This window comes from Euprymna scolopes, chromosome 31, assembly GCF_053919585.1.
Source record: "Euprymna scolopes isolate OS-2025 chromosome 31, ASM5391958v1, whole genome shotgun sequence".
Taxonomy (NCBI): Eukaryota; Metazoa; Mollusca; class Cephalopoda; order Sepiida; family Sepiolidae; genus Euprymna; species Euprymna scolopes.
The window spans coordinates 20835891-20852487 of record NC_136512.1 but is presented as its reverse complement, the minus strand read 5'-3'; the positions used below and the strand labels follow the sequence as shown (position 1 = coordinate 20852487).

At 37.1% G+C, this 16597-nt stretch overlaps 1 protein-coding gene across 1 annotated transcript in view; it reads right to left on the bottom strand.

Moving 5' to 3' along the window:
* The window catches only part of LOC145255666 (coiled-coil domain-containing protein 170-like), a 57566-nt gene that overhangs the window by 35001 nt on the left and 5968 nt on the right, over positions 1 to 16597 (bottom strand). Inside the window, exons 3-5 of the mRNA XM_080114225.1 lie at positions 13287 to 13344; positions 9560 to 9658; positions 5336 to 5592 (exon numbers count right to left, since the gene is read on the bottom strand). Coding sequence (XP_079970351.1) covers positions 5336 to 5592; positions 9560 to 9658; positions 13287 to 13344 — 414 coding nt within the window. The remainder of the gene's footprint in view (positions 1 to 5335; positions 5593 to 9559; positions 9659 to 13286; positions 13345 to 16597) is intronic.

Genomic DNA, 16597 nt, shown 5'->3' with positions numbered 1-16597 from the left:
CTGGACTGATGGTCCGGTTAAGATCCTCGGTGTGTGGTTCGGGCCGGATCTCCAGCTGGACAAGAATTGGTCGGAGGTACAGACTAAGGTCGAATCGTCTGTCGTGACTTGGATTCGGAGGAGATTGTCCTTGAAGGGTCGTGCGGAGGCATGCGCCACTTACGTGTTTCCGTTGATCCTTTACCGTTTATCTGTTCTTCCCCTGCCTGCGGACCGCTGTAAGGCTTTAGAGCGACTCCTTTTCAAACTGCTCTGGAAGGGAGGAAAGCCGTATGTCCGTAGACAGGTCTGTACGCAGAAGCTTAGCGAGGGAGGCTTGGGGATGCCTGATCTGCGCAGCAATCAACACGCAGAAAGACTGGCGTTCCTGAGTCGGACACTGATAGAGGAGGCACCCTGGGTTCCGGCCGTGCAGCGCGCTTTCCCACGGCTATTAACCAACCCCGCCGCCGAAGGTCGCCGTCGACCAGCGGGGGAAGGGCGCTTCCTGACCGAATGCCGAGCCACCCTTAGGGCATTGCCGGGGTCCAATGACCTTGCACGGCCTAGGTGGAGGCTATATGAGGAGTTAGTGGAGGGTACCGCGAACGACCCGCTGGTGGAGCGGCTACACCTGTCGAGGGGGGAGGTTCTCTCACTTTGGAGTTGGGCGCCTGCCAGTAGCTACATCAATAATGCAGAATTTTCGGTAACGTGGAGGCTAGTCCGGGATGCGTTGCCTCTCTTCGACCGACTTGCCAGGGATTTCCGGGATCCCGATTATTATTTTCCCCCGTGCCCACGCTGCGACGATGAGAACGAGGACGAAACGCGTGAACACGCGTTCTTTCTTTGCAGCGGGGTGCGGAGTCTCTGGAGGTATGTCGAAGGGGTAACGGCTCGTATCGACCCCGAGCGGTCGGTGCCACTTGATTTGGCGTACGTGGTTGACAATGTGGACCCGCCGTTTATCAGGGAGAAACGGGCGGTGTTTCTGGCGATACTGGCTGTAGCTAGGTTAGTGACGTGGGTTACACGTCTGAGCATTGTCTATGAGGGGCAATCTGCTTTCGATCAGGATCTGGTCCTTTATTTTAAGCATCAACTTAAAATAAAAATCAGATGTGATTGGAAAAGATTGCCCCGCATCGACTTTGATAGGAGATGGGTGCACAACACTAGTTTGTGCATCCGACGAGGAGCTAGATACGAGCTTGTGTTTCCACCCTAGTAGTATTCGTCTGGAGGTGCTGAAGTTTCGATTGTCGTGCACTCGGAACCCAGCCCCTCATATATTAATACGGGGTTTACCCCGTAATCATGGGTAGGAGTAGGTTTGCTAGTTAGGCGGAGTAACCACCTAGAGTGGAAAGCACATACTTTATTTAGGGCCTAGACTAGGGTGAATGTGAGTTTGATCCCGTCCCCTGTAGTTCTTTGTTTTCTGATAAGATTGGCACTAGGAGAGCTTCCAAAGATGCCCAAAGTCCACCAGTTTTATTTTGTCCTCGGCCCGATTGTACCCCTTACGTATTTTATCTTGGAAGACGCCATCCATCCCTGTTATCCCCGACCCTAAGTTATTTTTCTTACAAGTCCCTAGTTCCTCCACTCCCCCCTAGGGAGCGACCTGCTTGCTTTCAACCTTTCCCCCCGGGGGAAGTGGATTGGAAGACAGTGGGCGTTTCATACGACAGACCAGCCGTTAAGTAGGGAGGGTCCCCTTACTAACCCGCCCCCATAGGCATTTTATTAAGTTGTTTTCTTTTTCTTTCTTTTTGGGTGTATTTTAGTTTGCCCCCCTCCTCATCATTTTAAAAAAAAAAAAAAAAAAAAAAAAAAAATTTAAGTTTGTAAATACTATTTTGTTTTGTTTTTCTTTTTGTACATATTCTTCTCTTTTTACAGTACGAGTGTCGCCCGCCATCCCGATAAGCTGGGGAGCTGTCTCTTTTAAGTAGGTCCTGGTAAGAATGTAGGCGGATGTGTTATGATAGAATCTAGTATAGGTTTTCTAAATAAAATACTTGCTTTCTAACGCAAGTTTAGCTAGCGAATTTAGCAAAGTCCCGTTTTTCTTCCCCACTTCCCCTTACTGGCCTTGGTGCCTAAGCTGTATCGGACCCCAAATGAGGGCCTGGCAGTAGATAATGCCAGGTCCGGGGCCGATACAACTAAATAAAAGCTTGGCCTCTCGCCCCCCCCGGGGGTCGGGGCATGACTCTCAAAGACCATATGTAGTATCTGTTTCGGCAGATACTGCAAGCTATGACTAGCTATGACTAGCAAAGACCAGATGTGGGGGCAACCCCACATGCCTGACCATTAACCAGCTCCCATTTCCCACCTCTCGGGAGCTGGTCCCCTTTTTCCCTTCCCCCTTCCTTCACTCCTCACATTAAAAATCGGCCTTGTGCCTAATTTGCTCGGTGGGGGAGCAAATAAATACAAGCTTGGCCGTGGAGTAGGAGGAGGCTCCTGAAGTGACAACTGACGCTATCAGTCGCATTAACTGAATCCACCAGCCGAAGGATTCCCGGCAACACCAGCCGTCTCAGCAGCAGTTCAAACAGACCTTATCAGGGCTAACAAACCAGCCCTTATCAGGGCTAATAAGTTTTTCTACTAATGCAATTCACTACTGCTTGCCTCCTGAGACTCACCAGCAGCGAACTTCACTTCCAGTCTCCAGCACTTCCAGTTCACTCCTGCAGCCTTCCAGCCCTTGGTGCCTGCAGCTCACTCCAACGACTTCCAGCTCCTCCTGCAGCTTTCCTGCAACCTCGCTTGCACCTCGCTCCTCCGACCTGCAACCTCACTTGCACCTCGCTCCTCCAGCCTGTAACCTTGTTTGGATCTTGCTCCTCTTGCCTGCAACCTTGCATAAACCTTGCTCATTTGGTCTGCAACCTCGCCTGCACCTGCCTCCCTACGGACCGTCCATTCCTTAACATTGACCCCTACGATCTCAGTGTCGACTGTTGCTTAACACTGACCCTATGTTCTCAGTGTCATCCATTCCTTAACACTGACTCCTACATCCTCGGTGTCCACTGTCTGTTCCAGACCCAGCAAGCAACCTTAAACCATGCTATGTCTAGAGTACCTGTTCCAGACCTCCAGACCTTAACCTCCGGTGACGTACGACCTTCATATGATTTTTTGCTTCCTTTTGTCTTTCCCTTTGCTTTTTTGCTGTTTATTTTTTGCCCGTGTCTACCTTGTTAGTTGTTGGGTCGATTGTCACCAGCCCCGCCAACATACCAAAAACGAGCTTCAAAACGATACTGATACATTATCTTTCATCTAGCAATTAATGATATAGATATAAAATTTTCAATTAATTATTTTTAAAGTGCAACAGAGTGTACATTACATAAAATAAATCCAAGGTAATTTTTTGATTCAATTTAAATTAAATTTTTATACCTTATCTTGCAAAATTTATAAAAGTGCACTTTGAAGATAAATAAATTTCAAATTGAATCTTGTAACTTTATTTTTAAAGCCTATAGTAAAAACATTTTGTTTAACAATTTTCATCCCTTGGATGAAATGCTTTTCTATCTTGTTTATATATTTTGGAATCAAACTCCATCCTCAGAATTTTGGTTAACTTAACGAAGAAGAAGAAGAAGAAAAAAGAAATAAAAACATGTACAAAATTCTGAGGATGCAGTTTAACTCTAAAATATATAAATTATAAATTTCAAACAAGTAAAATATTTATTTATTTTCGTAATATCGCATCATGATTTGGCTTTCAAACGTATGTGATACATATTTTATTTTAAATAGTATATATATATATATATATATATATATATATATATATATATATATAAAGCTGAATGTGTGTGTGTGTGTGTGTGTGTGTGTGTGTGTGTCTGGTCACGAATAGGCTCCTATATGGTTGACTATTTTAAACAACTGATTACATATAATAATAGAAGATGTATCGAGACACAGGAATGGGTATGTTTGATCTGGCAGAACAGTGGTTCATTAAAATTGTGGGGTCTGCGTTCGCGCCTGGTCCACAAAGTATGGAAATAAAAAATAAAAAAATAAAAAAAACGTTTACATGCGTTTTTGATATAGATGTACATAAGAATACTTTGATAAGTATGTTTTAACTTAAATAGGGATGGTATAATAAAATTGTGGGGTTTGCGTTCGCGCCTGGCCGGCATAGAATGGAAATAGGGACAAACTTTAATAAAGACTTTTCATATCTATCTGCGTAAGCATACTTTGATAATTATGTTTCAATTTGAAGAAATATGGTATAATAAAATTATGGGGTGTTCGTTCGCACCTAACCTCCATAGAATGGAAATATGTCACAAAGTTTAACAAGTTTTTTTTAATATAGATCCACAGAATATTGTGATAAGTGTTTCAGTGTGAACAGGTATGGTATAATAAATTATGGGGTTTATCTATTTTATTTTTACTTTCATCATATTTTGCTTTGGTTTTGATACCCCTAAATTCGAAGCTATCTCTTTACAACCCTTTCTTTTCATAACCTATCATCCTTTCATAAATCAGAGTGCATTTTGTATAGGCTGTTTTTGAACCCAGTCAACGACGGGTACTTTTTCTAGTATATATATATATATATATATATATATATATATATATATATATATATATATATATATATATATATTATTTTTTCGGGGGTAAACATTTACATATGGTTGCTACAAACAGCGATCTGTTTCAGTCAATGAGACTCTGTCAGGCAACCCTGAACCATTCGACGCTTATAACGTTGAGTGGTTCAGGCTACCTGACGAAATGGCCCCAAACCTCTTATTTCGAGCTTTTTGTGTGACTTGTTCATTATGAACCATATATAGATAACGATAATCTAGGGACTCACACCTTTCAGTTTATTGCTTCCATTCAAATGTTTTATTGGTCTATCGAGTAGGGGAATCTTGTCTTGTGTTTTTTTATAAACGCCCCCCTCTCTCTCTCACTCTCTCTTTCTCTCTCTCTCTCTCTCTCAAACACACACACACATACACACACACGCACACACTTTTTCTCTCTCTCTCTCTCGTTCTCTCTCTCTCTCTCTCTCCACACACACACACACACACTTAAAACTCCTAGAGAAAATGTACAGCTTTTTCTTCTTGTTGTGGATATAAATGTAACGAGTCGATATAAATAAATAAACATTTAGAATTTTTTTAATAGTATAGATAGTAACAATGATTATATTATAATATAATAATAATATTATATTATAATAATTATTATTATATTATAATAATAATAATAATAATAATAATAATAATAATAATAATAATAATAATAATAATAATACTGAGATTTATACCTGAGTCGTGATTCCAAATCGATAATCTTTTCCTGTTGTGCTCTGTTTTCTTTTTGGAATGTTGAGATGGCAATCTCCCCGCGTCCGGCGACTGACTCGAATTGAGTCGCTTTGCTCTCCAGATCCTGGATGGTTTGCTTCAAGGATTGGATGGTCGCAAAGTAAGTGTTTTCTGTGCCTCGGAGATTTTCTTTCTGATTTTGAAGTTCCCGGATTCTGACTTCTTTCTCTTCAAGGGCGTTTTCGCACTCTTTGACCTGGACAGGAGATATAGGAAGAGTCAGTATTTAAAATATTTGTTCAATTTTTAGTTGTGGATACAAGATTCTGTCGGAACCTCTTGTGCTGAATTTCATTTTCTTTAGCTTTTCAAGAGGAAACATTCTATTTTATTTTATCTACATATCTCCATACATTCCAATCGGAAACGGAACAACCTAGATGATTTCAGCATTACTTCAATGTCATCAGAAAAAATGTAGTGCATAAGTTGTTTGAGTACTTACATTATTTTCATTTAACATTAAACTAGCAGGACAACCTGGCGTTGCTCGTGGGCAAAAACCATGTACCATATTTCTATTAAAACATGTATTGCTCTCTCTCCTTCCCTCTTATATTTCCCCACTATACAACATTTTTCTTCGCCAACTAGCCCTTTCCTCTGTATGGACACGTGTGGACACACACACACACACACACACACACACACACACACACACACACACACACACACACACGCACGCACGCACGCACGCACGCACGCACGCACGCACGCACGCACGCACGCACACACACACACACGCGCGCGCGCGCGCACGCACACACACACTTTTATAGATTACTCGAAGAATGTAAATGAAATAGTTCCTAGAAAAAAAAATCAGAGTTACTTCCCTTGAAATCAGCCACTCCTGACAGAATTAACACCAGTTCAGGGTAAAAAGGCACTTTGCGTGTGTGTGTGTGTGTGTGTGTGTGTGTGTGTGTGTGTGCCTATGTATGTGTATGTGTGAGCTCGTTTTCTATGGACTCCTAAAACGCTAGGCTGATTATTTTGATAATTTTTTTTAAAATTGTTGTTTATCAGAGTCTTTGATTTTTCACAAATGATTATCTATCTATCTATCTATCTATCTATCTATCTATCTATCTATCTATTAATTAAAAGGAACTTTGTACGTGTGCCTGTGTGTCTGCGAGTTCGTTCCCTATAGACTCAAAACGGCTAAGTTGATTTTTATGAAATTTTACACGAAAGTAATTTATGGATCAGGCAATGGTTTTGTGTCAGAATGTCTTTAATAAGTATCAATAATCGAAATAGTTCGATGAAAGAAGGAACAGGCGATTTTGATCAAAGTTAACACCTTACACAGCCTAACATCACAAGTACATTTGAGAAGTTTTATTAGCACACAAGCCGAAAAGCACCACATATAAAATCAACAGTAAGCTCTTTGATATGATAGCGATGCAGTTGAAATGAATGTTACAATTTCACAATGATACTTGACTTTTTCATTTTAAATTCAAGCCATTATCACCGCACAAGCAGTAATGCCAGATGTATAATATAACTCGTTAGCTTTTTAATATAACAAGGGTGTGGTCAAAATTGACGTTTCTGTTTAGAGCACGATTAAAGCATGATACGTGACTTTTGCATTTGAAACTTTAATTTATGAATGAAATTATTTTAATAAAATCAACAATAAGTTCTTTATATAACAGTAGGTTCTCTACAGTGCAATGTAGACTGCAATATATTGTGAACTTAGTCACTGCGAGGGGCCTGTGAAGCTTTCTTTAGGTGCTGTATTGCCATTGGTCACTAATTAGAGCAAGCAGTTAGATAGGTGCATCAGAATTTTTGTAGGAATTTTTGACACCACTAACACGAAACTATGAATAAAATATAAAAAACTCGTAATTTCTCTTTTAAAAGTGGGTTGTTTATTTTCTTTATGGATTATACTTCCAAAATAAACTATTAAAGTTGCTTTAAAAGTAATAAAAATATTTTTTTAAATTTTTTAAAAAACAGTAATGAATTTTACGAACTCAATATTTTTCAATTTTTAAACTTTAAAAATCTATCAAAATTTTTCTATTGATTCAATTTTTACGATATTTTCAGGGTCAATGTGAAATTTTATGCTCTTTCCAATAAACCGAATATAATATTTTAGACAAACGTTTTTTTTTAAATTCACGCCCCCCCTTTTCAAGTATCTATTAAAAAGTAAATAATTAATTTACTCACCAAAGTGTTATATATCACACATTGAAGAGAAAAGGTCAATAAATAATATATTCAAATTTAAAACAAAAAAAGTAGTGTTTTTTTAGAAATTGACCTGTAAATTCGAAGTTTAAAACCTTTTTTTTTTTAAAACCACGTTGTTTGTTTTTTTTTGTTTTGTTTTTTTAATGAAACCTTGGTCCTTGCTCCTTAATTGAAAAAAATTAGTGCTTGAATTACATTTTTCGAGTAGTTATAAGCTTGGAAAGACAGGGGGTCGAATAATTCACGCCTCCCATTTTGAAATGTCTATTAAAAAGTAAATAATTAATTTACTCACCAAAGTGTTATATATCACAAATTGAAGAGAAAAGGTCAATAAATAATATATTCAAATTTAAAACAAAAAAAGTATTGTTTTTTTAGAAATTGACCTGTAAATTCGAAGTTTAAAACCTTTACAAAAAAAAAAAAACACACGTTGTCTGTTTTTTTTTTTTTTTTTTAATGAAACCTTGGTCCTTGCTCCTTTAATTGACAAAAAAATTAGGGCTTGAATTACATTTTTCGGGGAGCTATAAGCTTGGAAAGATGGGGTGGAATTATTCACTATTTTTACGCAATTTCTGACACACCTAGCAGTTAGGTGAAGAGCAAGCAGTTAGGTGATTTGCTTGAAAAAATGGGCGATTTCACCGATTTCGATGACAATAACAATATGGGAATGTGAAACATTTGTTAATCATCATTCAATCCCGGGCAACGTCGGGTCACCTGGCTAGTTTTTTCATTAAACTAAATTTGGATCACATTTCTTCCTCTTGCCTCTAGCAACTAATTTACACAATTTATACTGATCAGGTAATTAATTATTAAAAAAAATAAGGCAGTTTTAAAATTTTTTCTTCCAATACAGTATGCTCCTTTTCTGGGGCGTTGGATTTTCTCCATCTTAAAAATCTACCTTGTGTTTGCCCACGCACGTGAACAGGAACATATGTGAATTTTATTTTTTTTAAAAAACTGCTTTTAACTTTCTGAGTTATGCCCCTTTATAAGTTACAAATTATATCAAATTTATCTCCCTTTAATAGATTTATCTTTCTTCTAAATATACAGGTAGCAACAATATCCCTGAAATTTATTTTATTTTATTTTTAAAAAATTATATTTTCACCCCAAACAAGGCACATGTCCACTTTGGTGTAGGGGGCGACTATCAGGGGCAGCAACTACTGGGGCACTATGTTGGGACTTGGGCAGCAAGATGTCGGTTCACGTTACACTTGAACTTCTGCATGTCAGTACAGTTAGGGAAGCAGGGACCTGGAATGGAATTTCAGAGTCTAGCGGTTCTGGGGAAGAAACTACTGGAGTGGAAAGATCTTTTACATCTAGGGATCTCTACTGTGTGGGGGTGGGATTTAGCTGCCTGTCGGGTTTGTCGAGGGTGTCTACGTCGTGGGGGTACAAGTGTCTGCAGTTCGTCAGAGTATTCACCATTAAAATACTTGTAGAACAGGCAGAGGGGATGCAACGTTTCGTCGATGGGACAGAGGCTGAAGCTTAGATGCCAGTTCAGGACCTATCAGATTGGCGACTCTCTTTTGAACCTTGTCTAAGAGCGAGAGACAAGCAGCAGATGCACCAGCCCAAATGTGACAACAATACTCCATGCATGGGCGAATGGTGGCCTTATAGAGGTACAGGATACTTTCAGGTGTCAGTAGTTTTCTAGCACGGTAGAGAGAGCCTCCTTTTTCGCAGCGGCCCTGGCAATGTTTTCAATTATGGTACTTTTGTAGATTAACACCCTCCGCTACACCCTTTGCTACACCCCTTCTCGCAAATAAGATTCTTCTTTTTTTAGGTGGTTACGTGTGAACACCCTGAAAATTTTAGGAATAAATTCTATACATATAAACTTATAAACATATGCACATACCTAACTTTATATAAATGAATTAGTTTGGACTTACTTGCACTTGCAGTTTTTCATTTTTAACTTGGAGACTTGCCAGTTCGGTCCGTGCTGTCTCCAGATTCTGTCGATCGATGGAGACAAGTGGGTCGATTTGCTAATTGTATAAATCCATGCAAAAAAATAAAAAAATAAAAAAGTAAATAAAATAAGTAAAAAACAAATAATAATTTAAAAAAATCTGCTCTAATGTAGAACTCAATATAATTAAAAACAAAACAAAATGCAGAAAATACAGAAATTTTTCCATGATGCACGTACTTGTCACGGAACGAACATGTCATATTCCAAAAATCACGAAAATTGATTAAATAGTTTTATTTTAAATCAAGAAAATCAAATTTTATAAGGCAGTAAAAAAGGAGCTGTCTTGTGTCACTATCTAGGAAAAAACCCAAAAAAAAACCCCAAAAAACGAAAAAAACCCAAAACCAAAACAAGGGCAGATAACTCCACAATAATTAAAGCTTATAAGACTAGCCTTGTAATGCTAACGATTTCACATTAATCGGACACAAAGGTAGATTTAGAGACGGGATCTGGGTCTTTGAGGCTGTAGAAAGAGATACCAATAAATGTAATGGAACAGCCATAGAAAGGAGAAACAGCGAAACATTGTTCCCGATAATTCGATCGTGGATTTTGCCGAAAGTGAGTATTATTATGGGACTGGTGGTATAAAAGGAAATGCGTGTTTATCTCACGTCGGGTCACCAATTTGTTGTGCTGTGGTGGATGTATTATACATATCCCCCAGTCGTAGCAAACAGGAAAAATAAATTGAATTGAGAAAGAGATGAATTACGTGTTAAATTGAATTAAGCGAACTAGGATTTATTTTGTGAAGAAACAAATGAAAGAAAAGGGTACAGCACGTGTTTAGTTTGGCGTGCATCTCTCGCTGTTAACTGGTGAGAGGGAAAGTCTATTGTTGCAGAGAGAGAGAGAGAGAGAGAGAGAGAGAGAAAGAGAGAGTGTGAGAAAGTCAATCCAGTTTGGCACGCGTCTCTCGCTGTTAGCTGGTGAGAGGGAAGGTCTATTGTTGTAAAGAGAGAGAGAGAAAGTCAATCCGGGCCATGGAGATAGAAAGCGAGTAAAGTGTACGTACTGTCTGTTGACTCTTGCCCCCACTCATAGTAGCAGGGGACGTGACACGCATGGGCGTGCGGGCCCCAAAGGGGAGCGAATGATCCGTCGACCGCTCAGCTTGGGAGCTACGTCGAAAAAGGAAGGAAACAGCTTATGTCTCTTGCTTTTATAGTTGTTTCCGGTGGTCTTTTGCGCATGTGTGGATTTCCTTCAAAGGGGAAGTGACGTTGCCCATGTGTGCATACGTGTGCGCGGATGTGTGCGTACACGCGTGTATGTTAGCGTGTTTGTGTATGCACTGAATGTGAGTGTGTGTACGTTAACGTGAATATATCTACGTGTGTGTACGTGCACGCATATCTGTGTGTGCGCGTATGTGTATGACAAGAAAAATGGCTTGAGATGTGAACGCGTGTTTTTGCGCGAGACTAGAAAAGGCTGATGGTTCGGCTGCATATAATTTAGGCGTAAATGAACATGCCACAATCATCCATGGTACTAACTTCGTCAATCCAGACAACTGAAGGTAAAATAAAAATACGTTTAAATATTAATTAACATTTAAATTTCTGTTTTTAATTATTAAAGAAGATGCATGGAAAGTTATACGCTTTTCATTAGTTTTTACGATTAACTAATTTCTTATTTTTTAAATGAAGGTTTTTGGTTTCATGCCAAAAGGCACACCTGAAAAATGTTGGGGATGGGAACTGAGATGTTCCGCCTTCATCTAATGGAGTTTCTTTGGCGGAAAAGGGAAAAGGGGAGAAGTATTCCCCCCGCCCATATAATTATTGGGGAGCAATATGTAACAAGTTTATTAACAAGATTATTCAATTGTTTTTTTGATTAATTGATATCGTTTCATTATAACAGGTTGTTTACTTTGGTTTTGTGTACGTTAATTAATAAATGTCCCAATCCAAATTATACCTTGCAAAATATGTTTATTTTTGCTATATTTATGCTGGTTATCTCCCCTAGATCGAAGTTTTTGTTACCATAAACGCCCAAATAATTATTTTTTTAATTTAATTTTTACAGTAATTTGTAATATAAATCAACATAATTAAAGTCTACTTGAATAAATAAAAAAAATAAAATTGAATTTATTTTAATTCATAAAATAAGAGAGTTATGCCCCTTGATAAGATACATATCCTTACCTGGTTATTTCCCTTTAATGAATTTGGATTTTTTTTTCCTTCTGACACTTTTGTCAAAGATTTTATTTATTTTTACTTATTTTATCTTTTGACTATTAGGTCACCGTTTATGAAGGCCAAGAGCCACTCGACGATGAATATTAATGAGACAGAAATGATTGTTAACCGGAAGATGAGAGCACACTCGTGATCCTCGGTCCCCAAATTAGACCATTTCTGTAATGATCTGGTTCTTGTTGATTACAGAGGGATGTTAGTTCCGTGCAGTTCTAGGAGGTTCATCTTTCCAGGCTTTGACTTCTCTCTCTGAGAAGGGGTTAGTTTACTGTTAATCGCCTGAGGCACTCTTACCGAGAAATGTCGACGGGGCTGCCCACACAGCCACATTTTGCAAGTCAGAGTGGCCCTTCTTGGGGGTACTGACTTCTAAATCCAACTTTCCGACCCTGGTGTCAAAGTGTTTGCTATAAGAAAGATTAAAAAATAAAAAAAACCCTCTCCTTTCTTGGCCTTTTGACTATGAACAAAGTGTAGTATCTGTTCTGATACTGCTACATTTCAACTTTTCTGCCTTCGGTCAGTGGAGGAGAAATCCTTCAAGACGGAGGCAAATATTACTTTTGTTCCTATCCAGAGTGCCTCTTTTTAGGGAGCATTAAAAACCGACCTTGTGTCTACCTCTGCCCTCGCGGGGAGAAAGTAAATAGGAACACATATCAATGGTATGCTAAACGGATTATTCGTTGGGTTATGCTTAAGATATGAATTTTTGACATTGGATGTGAAGACGAGTAAGTTGTAAACGCCAGCTAAGCAGTTCCTCGATAATTTTTTTCCACAAACTGAAAGCTTTTGCTTAGAAGCTCTGTCCGTAGAAATTCCGTCGGAGGCTAGGGAAGAGGATAGATATCCCCCACGCCACTAAATTTTGAAATCGGTTTTGTACTTTGTTAACGTGGGAAAGAGTGTGTTATGCTGCACTGATCAACAATATCTAACAAATTCTAATAATAGCGGTGTTTAGTTCATATCTTTTTTTTCATTATTCGTTTCTTATTTTCTTATTTATTTATTTATTTATTCATTATTTATTTATTATTAAATTATTTAGGAATTGCTATTAAAACTCTTAGAAGCATTATAAGAATTTCTTTCTTTTTTTTTATTTTTAAAGTTGAAATATTTCTGATAAATTTCAGACTGTAACAGGTCCATCTTCAAAAAGTGAAAGAAGTCTATTGCCTCCCCCCCCTTGCGTGTAAAATCCTTGTGTTGTTAAGTCTAAGACACAAGTTTTCCTAATTCTGACATCCCAAAATTTCTGATTTTTCTGAATCCCGATTGTGATTTTGATTAATCATCCTATTTTCCCCGTTTCTTTGTGAAGCTGTTTCCCATCATATTCGTTACAAATTCAAAAAATATAAACTTGAAAGAATTTAGAATGAAATCTTTAACGATAAAATTTACCATTAAATGGTCGTATGTTCTGCTTCCTGCAAATGCTGGTACTGTAGAAGCTTCTAAACTGTAATAAAAAAAAAAGAAATTCAATCAATATATATATATATATATATATATATAAAGCTGAATGTCTATGTGTGTGTGTGTGTGTGTGTGTGTGTCTGGTCATGAATAGGCTCCTATACGGTTGATTATTTAAAAAACTGATTACATATAATGATAGAAGATGTATCGAGACACAGGAATGAGTATGTTTGATCTGGCAGAACAGTGGTTCATTAAAATTGTGGGGTCTGCGTTCGCGCCTGGTTCACAAAATATGGAAATAAAAAATTTAAAAATTAAAAAAAAACGTTTACAAGTGTTTTTGATATAGATGTACATAAGAATACTTTGATAAGTATGTTTTAACTTAAATAGGGATGGTAATAAAAAAAAAAGAAACTCAATATATATATATATATATATATATATTTAAATAAGGGAGTAGTCACCAACAATGTGTATTTTTTAACATTATTTTATTATTCCGTGTCTTGGTTTTTCATTGAGAATTATGTTTGGATCATTGTAATAATGTTTTTAAGTCATTGAAATCGTTTACGCGCGTTTCAGACGGTCTGTGATGCGTCCTCGTCAGAAATTATTTTCAAATGTGTAAAAATGGCGATTTTCGTAGTTAATTTGAAGTTTTTCCAAGGGGTGGAGGCTTGTAAGTGTTTATTATTCATTGGTATGCTGAATTTTTATTGCTTTTCTATTTGGCTTGTCCAGGGAGACGTTGACCTCGCTGTAGTCGCTATATATATATATGTATATAAAGCTGAATGTCTGTGTGTGTGTGTGTGTGTGTGTGTGTGTGTGTGTGTGTGTGTGTGTGTCTGGTCACGAATAGGCTCCTATATGGTTGACTATTTTAAAAAACTGATTACATATAATGATAGAAGATGTATCGAGACACAGGAATGGGTATGTTTGATCTGGCAAAACGGTGGTTCATTAAAATTGTGGGGTCTGCATTCGCGCCTGGTCAACAAAGTATGGAAATAAAAAATTAAAAAAACAAAAAACAAAGACGTTTAAAAGTGTTTTTGATATAGATGTACATAAGAATACTTTGATAAGTATGTTTTAACTTAAATAGGGATGGTATGATAAAATTGTGGGGTCTGCCTTCGCGCCTGGCTTCCATAGAATGGAAATAGGCACAAACTTTAATAAAGACTTTTCATATCTATCTGCATAAGTATACTTTGATAATTATGTTTCAGTTTGAAGAAATATGGTACAATAAAATTATGGGGTGTTCGTTCGCACCTGACCTCCATAGAATGGAAATATGTCACAAAGTTTAACAAGGTTTTTTTAATATAGATCCACAGAATATTGTGATAAGTGTTTCAGTGTGAACAGGTATGGTATAATAAATTATGGGGTTTATCTATTTCATTTTTACTTTCATCATATTTTGCTTTGGTTTTGATACCTCCGAATTCAACCCTAATTTACAGCCCTTCCTTTTTATAACTTATCATACTTTCATAAATCAAAGTCCATTTTGTGAAGGCTGTTTTTGAACCCAGTCAACGACGGGTACTTTTGCTTGTGTATATATATATATATATATATATATATATATATATATGTATATATATATACCAATTGTGCAGTAGATAAGAAAAGTTTACTAGACAAAAGCAAATGTAATATTTATATATTAATCCCAACCAAATAAAATTCGATAATATTCGACAGAATACCTCAAAGATAATTAATAAATCCTTATTCTGTGGAGTTTTAAAGAATGTAAAATTCTTCCCTTCAGAGGTAATATATATATATATATATATATATATATATATATATATATATATATATATATATATATTTATAAATAAAATGAACTCATTTTTTCCCGTCTGATTTTGACATTAATAGGATTAAAAATCAAGATATTTCATGCAAATATAATATGCACAAACGGCAGAACAATATCTGAGGTGTGTTATAGGCTTATTATTTCTCAAATTCCTCGATAATCTTAGATTTCTCTACTTTTTCTGCTGAGAAGTCACGGCCAAAATCGGTTAAGATCAATGGAAGTGGTAAAATATTTTCTCTCTAATAAATTCCTCCTCCCCCTGCCACCACTTAACACCGTTTGGGGATCGTTCACAAGGAACAGTTGAGAAGAGAACACCGGTTTGGCTTCATAGTTCTTTCATGTGAAGTTATTTAAAATCACTAAACTAAGCTGCAGTGCTCTGTGGCGTAGTGGTTAGCGTGCTGGACAATTCACATTATATTTTCACGTTCGCGCCGACCTACCGTAGTCGTTTTTTTTTTTTTCCTAAACAACTGGAATGGACTTTTCTTGGTGGCCGAACTGTTAACGTTGCAGATGTTTTTTGTTTTTTTTCACACTTTATTTTCCTACTTTTACTCATGACTCCGGGTTTGATCCTTCCTATTTACCTACCATAACATTTTTTAAAACTCCCACCCCCGTCCCGGAAACAAACACTCGGGCAACGCCGGGTACCCCTGCTAGTATATATATATTTTTTTTTTTTCGATGGAACGCTGAAGACTGAGGTGCAACCTAATTTTGACCTATTACCTACTTCATGGTCATTACAACCTCCAGGGCATAAAATACGCTTAAATGCGATATTTTAATTTATTCAGATTTTGCATATATCATTATAGAATTGTGATTGCAAAAGTAAAAAAAAAAATATTTGGGTGCCATCAGCTAGAATCGAAACCGAAAGCAAAACAGCAGCATTCAAAGCTGATGATTTATCACTGTACCAATCTGACCCGTGTATGAACTGATTATAAATTATGAAACCAAAAGCAAAACTGTAGCATTCAAAGCTGGTGACGTTACCACCGTACCAACGTGACACGCATATGAACTGATTAAAAATCAAAAGTTAAAAATAAACTAAGATGAATGTACAAAAGGTATAACGATTTTTTCAATTATTACCCTTTTTTCACACCTTGTAAATGATTTTAATCGGCTACAGACTCAGAAAAGAATGGCCTGTAAAAAATCCAATCATTTGAGGCTCCTAACACCGTTCTACGACTTTTAGTTTCAGAAGAGATAGAGTTTGAAAATATGGAGACAGACAGATAGACATATAGCCTTATATATATATATATATATATATATATATATATATATATATATATCTATATATATATATATAAACTTTGTCTGTTTGAGTTTGTTTCCGATGGACTTCTAAACGGCTGGTCCGATTTTTAAAAAATTTCACACAAATGTCATTTTTGACAGGTGTAGA